General features: G+C 47.2%; 1 protein-coding gene across 1 annotated transcript; it reads left to right on the top strand.

The window, feature by feature from the left end:
• The first annotated feature begins 3430 nt into the window (after window positions 1-3430).
• On the top strand, window positions 3431-6113 carry LOC112894490 (cyclic dof factor 2-like). Its single transcript, XM_025962223.1, has 2 exons — window positions 3431-3787; window positions 4219-6113. The coding sequence occupies exon 2, from the start codon at window positions 4363-4365 to the stop codon at window positions 5698-5700; it is 1338 nt and encodes a 445-aa protein (XP_025818008.1). The 5' UTR covers window positions 3431-3787; window positions 4219-4362; the 3' UTR covers window positions 5701-6113.
• Window positions 6114-6451: the final 338 nt, after the last annotated feature.

The raw sequence follows: 6451 nt of genomic DNA, 5'->3' as shown, positions 1-6451 counted from the left end.
TTTTTTTTTCTATTTTAGATCATATATTTGACATTGTTTTTTATGTTTAAACTGCGTTAAATTCGAGAGAAATTCGTTCGTGGAGGACCCGTTTCGACCTCTGTTCTGAATTTCTACAGGTGCAGTGGCAGTACTGCAAGCAGATTCTGGTTTCCAGTAGCCGCACAAGCATCCGCGCACTTTTCCGATTCTCAGGGGCCAAGCCGAGCCGTGGGGATGGGGGTGGGGCCGGGTCAATCACACCACAAGGTGGGGCCCGCCTCCTCCAGTCGCCGAAAAGTGCATCTAGGCACTCCTGCGTGACTAGGAAACGGGGCCGGATGACGTCGTCCGGCGACCGGCTGTCGCCGGTCACTCCTCGTACGCGCTCACGGACACAGCCCGCCACCCGTAGCATTCAAGGAGTATTTCCGGGGGTAGCAGGACTTCCTCTCACCGCTCGTGGAATTTTCGGGGGCGTTTAGCGGGTTTCGATCGAGACGGATTTGCATATGTGACAAAAAAAGACACATGCCATGTTGTATTGAGTTTGGCAATACATTCTATTTATAAAGATATAGCAATAGCATGTATATCATCTTAGTTATGCATTTATGTTAGTCCATATAGAACTTCTAACATGTAGTATGTCTATGTATTATTATAACTCTAGTTTAGAATGTAACATTATTTTCTTAATAAGATTTTGGAAATAATTTTAAAAAAAATTACATGTGGACTACATAATTTGTACTTCAATTCAAATGTATTGAGATTTTTTTACTTTACTTATCATTAAACTATATGTTTCCTTACAAGTTACAAGTGATAAGTATATGCATGCAACCTATAATTGTTTCATTATTTTAGGAGTGTTTGCCCGGTGCTCTAGTTGTTTGCCTCATCATATTTCATTTAGTCTTTCTATGTCACTAGATCAATTTTCTCTCATCCATTGTTTAATTCCACTACTTCAGTAAAGAGAGATATGCTCTGACTAGTGATATGTTAAGACGATGACAAGATTCGAGTGTCTTTTAATCCCTAGCCTAGTCCTCATGCTCGCCTAAATGGTATAGTGCCTTCGTACTCCTTCGTAAGCTATCTCTTCTTCATCATCTTATGCCTTTACCGTGCTTCTTCTTTTCTGACACTAGCTGAGAGCTGACATGTAGACTCATCGTTAGAGACGCCAATGCTGAGTCACAGAATAACCGCTCAATCTTATTGCATCTGCTAATACCACCATAAGTCACACCTTTCTCCATTTTATCGCTACAATCTAAATTTGATCAAAAAGGCAAAATCTACGCATATACTATTTAGGAACTCTTGTCGTTTTCCGTTTAAAGAAAAATTGTAACGTACGAATTCAAAAGAAATAGCAAGTGACCTATCGTCTTTCTCTAGCTACGAGGCCCATCCGTTTTCCTCCTCGCCGGCGCTCATACGCCATGCCTCATCTTATGATAAGATTACACTTCTCAACTATCCTACCCGCTTTCTCCACCACCATCACCGGCGGCCGGCGGCGACCTTTATCTCTCCTAATATACTCCATCCATGGAGTAACTAAAATCAAAATGCTGCAAAATAAGAAAAAAAAGGGTAGATTCAGGAGGCGCTCCATTGCTCCTCGCTTAGCCGAGGCCGCAGCTGCCGACCGCGCCCGGGCGCTTGACGTGTCCCGTTTCGCATGCGTTCTCACCGGCTGCCCCGGTCGACCTCCTCCCCCAACCCACCCCCCTGCTCCTGCAGCCATCAAAAAGGGTCGGAAAGGCCACCGAATTCTCCTCGCCCCCGGCGCCTCGCTCCAGACCAGAGCAGCAGGATGCCTTTCCGCTCGCGCACCCACGCAATCATCACCGCCGTCTTCCAGGTCTCCCCCACCCCACCCCCTCTCGCATTCCTCGGCCTCGAGACCGCCGTCCCGACACCCCCTGACGACGCATGCCACCCGCGCCGCTTGTTCCTGGTGAGGTGACCGCGCGGACCGGGGCCGAGATCGGCGCGCGCGCCATGGCCGCGAGTGGCGACCCGGACCGCGAACGGCACGCCGCCATTCAGCTCTTCGGCCTCAGCGTCACGGCCGTGGACTCCGCCACCGTCGCGGCCGCAACCGAGGTGAGCAGCCGCGCTCTCTCTCTCTCTCTCTCTCTCTGTGCTCCTGGAATCGTTCCTTGACCGGGTCAGGGCAGGACGGTCGTTGCCGGCCGTACCTGGGGGAAAGGAGGGCGAGGAAGCCGAATCGGGCGCGCCTTTTCCCGATCGCTGATGTTGTGGTGGTGGTGGTGAAACGATTCTTTGTTTCTGAATCCTGTTTGGTTCGCTGCCCGACCAAAAAAGGCCACGGCCTTGTGCTCTTGCTCCTCCTGTTTTTCCGTACGGGAATTCTGCTGCCATGTGTGTTTCTTGGCTGCCTTGGTATCATTGCGGTTTCAGGGAATCGTTTGGGTTGTTGATCTTTCGTTCTGAGAGCCTGCTTTTGTTGATGGCTTGTGCATCCAAATCCTCCATATGTGTGCTAGGAGATTGCTTGCCCTGATCCATAATGTCTACTGTACTGCCAGTACTGTATATCTGTATGGTTCCGTTTTGTTTTGTCCTCGGACTTTCTTTTTACGGCGCCTTCCCTCAGGGGAAATCGCTGATTGCTTTGACGAGTAGTTTTTTTTTAGATATGTTTTGTTTGACAAGTTGGGGCGTCTCAGTTGTAGTACATATATTATTTTTTATAGGCATCGGCATGGGAAAGGAAAGGAATATTCAGGTCCTATCAGTGTAAAGTCTGGTGTCGAGTTGCAGTTTAGGTTCCATTAAGTTCATCTGGGTGATTTTCAGTAGATTATGATAGCATCTCATGTGACTAGGGACTGATCGTTTCTCCTGTAGTTATGACTATGAGGGGCCACAGATTCTTGTGTTACTAAAACGGCCAGTAAAATGTTTTTTAGATTCTGACGATGCAATCAGAGGGGACCCTGTGGTTCCCTGACAGTCCTGTTATGCACGTACGGCTGCACATGATGGGTTTGCACACGTGCCAACTGCACAGATCTGGCAAGTCAGCTGTGGTCCACATCTGGCAACCATGAACGCGATTTGTTTAGGTTGTTGTTGATTGTCCGGTTTGCCAGTCATGCGTTCGCATGTTTCTGAGCACTGGTATTGTGATAGTGACCTTGGTGAAGCGTGGCTGAAAGCATAGTATCCTTTAACTAGTACTTCTTCAGCGGTAGAGCCTGGATATGCAAGGTTTATTCGGACACCGGGTCCGAACCCTTTTTCTTTTCTTTTCGCGTCTGAGATCCGCACCCGTGTTGGATCCAGACACTTGTATTGGATTTCATTTCAAGATTCGCAGCGAACTTTCCTCTTCCTTTCGTCTTCTTTTTTCTTCGGTACTTCCTCTTCCAGCGCTCGATCTCGCCAATCCGACCCGCCACCGCCCAGCTCCACCACTGCCGGCGGCCGGCGGCGACTCGCCGTCGTGCCGCTCCGGCCACCCACTCTACCCCGCCCGCAACCCGTCGTCCTCCTCGGCACAGCCCACCGGCGATCCTCCGCCAAGGACGGCGGCGCCCTCGACGCCCAGAGACCATCACCACTGCCTGTCCGGCCGCTGCCGGCGGCCACCCCTTCTAATCCCATCGGCATTGATTTCCCCCAGATCCCCCAGCCCTAACCTAACCCCGAACTCTAACCACGTCCTTCGTTCGTCGCTATGGGCCAGCGGCGCACGTTCGCCATATAAGAATTTTGCCTCACACAACCGTCTGACAACTCCGGCACCCACACACATTTCCAAGTAAGGCAAGCGTGCATTTTAGTGAACTACATACGCAATGACGGTCAGTTTTGTTGTAAGTAGCAGTTGCTGGCATATGAACTCTGAAAATCATGTGTCGCATGGAAGTTGTTGGGCCAAAGGTTCTCAGGGTCTTGAATTCTTAATCCCATGTTTAAGTTGAGCAGCAGCTGTAATAAATTTGGCATCACCATCTTGTGCTGGCACCACCCAAACTATCTCCAATTTTTTCATATTTATATGCTTAACAGTAATAAATTGTATCTGCAGTTGCAAATATAGAACATAATGGTTAGTTGGTAAACTGGTACTAAAGTTTTAGTATTTGACTGCCTGCCTTTAAAGCTAAATGAATCTGAAATTCCACTTGATGTAGTGTTTTTCATCTGCTAGCGTGTCTAATCATGCATCTTAAAACTATCTGTTTTCAGGTTAGCACCAAGTTAGCAGATGATGTAAGAAGCAATGATGGCATAGCATGCCTTCCAAACAAGTCGTTGAATGTCGGAGCAAGTTCATTCGGTTCCAAGAACAATAAGGACGGGTTACAAGCTATCAGCAGTCAGCATGGGAAAATGGGTGCTGATTCAGAGTCTGGGAAAGCTGAGGGTGGTTTACAAGCTATCAGCAGTCAGCATGAGAAAATGGAAGCTGATTCCAAGTCTGAGGAAGCTAAGAATGGCTTGGAAGCTATCAACAGTGAGCATGAGGAAATGGAAGCTGATTCCAAGTCTGAGGAAGTTAAGACTGATTCTGATGGATCTGGCCAAGAGAAGGTGTTCAAGAAGCCAGATACGATTCTGCCCTGTCCTCGCTGCAACAGTATGAACACAAAGTTCTGCTACTTCAACAATTACAACGTGAACCAACCCAGGCACTACTGCCGGGGCTGCAAGAGGTACTGGACTGACGGAGGAACTTTGAGGAATGTCCCTGTAGGTTGCAAGCGCAGAAACAGGAGACCATCTAATCGCCATTTTGCCATCCAGCCATATGATTATTCCATAGCTGCTAATGGATATGTCGCTGCCACATCTAGCTCCCAATCTCATGCAATCAAGCCATATGTCCTTCCAGGTCCATCAAAAGAAAATGAAGCAATTACAACTTCTGGATCAGAAATGGTGCTTTGTAAGTCTATATCTCCAGCACCTAATACTAAAGAGCAGAAGAACAACACCCGTCTTGTTTCCTTGGGCTCTGGCGACGACAAGGAAGAAAAATCAGGCCTATCATCTGCAGTGGTATCTGGTTCCTCAGACAATTCAGTGCCAGAAAAGGTGGGCAATTACATTTCAGGGTACCGTAATGGCGTGAAAGAGCCTCCTCCCCACACTCAGTCTTACGCTGCTGCTGTCACGGCATACGCTCAGCTCTCAACAGATGGTACTCATGGGTTGGTAAACAGTGAGGTCAGTCCTCTTTCATTGCTGCTATCAACGATGTCAGACCTAGGAATTCGTGCACCCGCTGTTCCCTTCCCTCAACCTCAAGTGGCACCTTACTGGAACCGCATTCCTGGCTGGCCTAATGGAGCGTGGAGTGTGCCACGGCCTGGAAGTAGTGTCACTACAATGCCATATCTTCCTCAAAACAGTGTTGCTCGTTCAGGAAGCAGTTCTTTGACTTTGACTTTGACTTTAGGAAAGCATCCTAGGGAAGCTAATTCGCAGGAAGAAGAAAAGGCAGAAAAGACATTCTGGGTTCCTAAAGCGCTCAGAATCACTGACCCAGAGGAGGCTGCAAAGAGCTCAATCTGGGCCTCTCTAGGTATCAAGCCTGATGAGAGACTCTTTTGCAAGTGTTTCCAGTCAAAGAATCCGAAAAATGGCAAGACACCAGAATCTGCACAGGCTCTGCAGGCCAATCCAGCGGTGTTTTCTAGCACTCAGACATTTCAGGGGAGGACCTGAGAAGCTTATAGTTTGGTCTTTATTGCGCATCTGTGATATCATTCCGCAAATCAAGCAGCAGCAAAAGAGGATACCGGAGGATGGTCAATGTTCCTTCAAGTGTTCTTCTTGAATTGATGTGCTGGTAATTGCAGCAATTCGACAATCAACTCAAACCTGGCAAAGACTTCGCCAGTTTTCCTTTCTTTTTTTTTCTGTCGAATATTTAGTTTGGTCTGAAGTTTCTGATTGCTCAGAGTGCTGCTTATGTAAATACTTTAGGCCTGTGAGTTCATGTCTAGAAAGACTTTGTAGCTATGTTGAGGTCATGGAGTGAGGTAACTTTAGGTTCATGAGCGCATGCAGAGGGAGAATCACCATTGCTTGTATATGGTTCTGCTGGAGTTCAAAACCGTAGCCAGAGATGATAAATAAAGAGTTACCTCAAATATTTTGGTGTTTTCTTTCGTTTTTAGGAGGAATGATAAACTGGTGCTTTTACTTCTTTGTTCTCAAGTTCATGAGTTGGCTATCATGCAAACCTTGATATGTTGATTTTTTTTTTTCCAAATCAGCTACGTTGATTCTTTTTCACCCAAAAATCAGCTATATTGATTTACTTCCGTATCAATCTTAGAAGCCTGGGATCACCCACAACTTGTTGTCCGTGGGCTTCAAATAATACTTCTGCTACGCTCAGGTAACACAGAAAAAATAAACAAACTTTGGAAACCAAAATAAACAGCCAAAATAACGACATATAGGGACAAAG

Source organism: Panicum hallii, chromosome 5, assembly GCF_002211085.1.
Source record: "Panicum hallii strain FIL2 chromosome 5, PHallii_v3.1, whole genome shotgun sequence".
In the NCBI taxonomy this organism is placed as follows: Eukaryota; Viridiplantae; Streptophyta; class Magnoliopsida; order Poales; family Poaceae; genus Panicum; species Panicum hallii.
The sequence above is the reverse complement of the archived record's forward strand: the minus strand, read 5'-3'. Positions and strand labels throughout refer to the sequence as shown.

Excerpts from the sequence above, each read along its gene's own strand:
- LOC112894490 (XM_025962223.1), top strand. The coding sequence starts at position 4,363 with ATGGGTGCTGATTCAGAGTCTGGGAAAGCTGAGGGTGGTTTACAAGCT.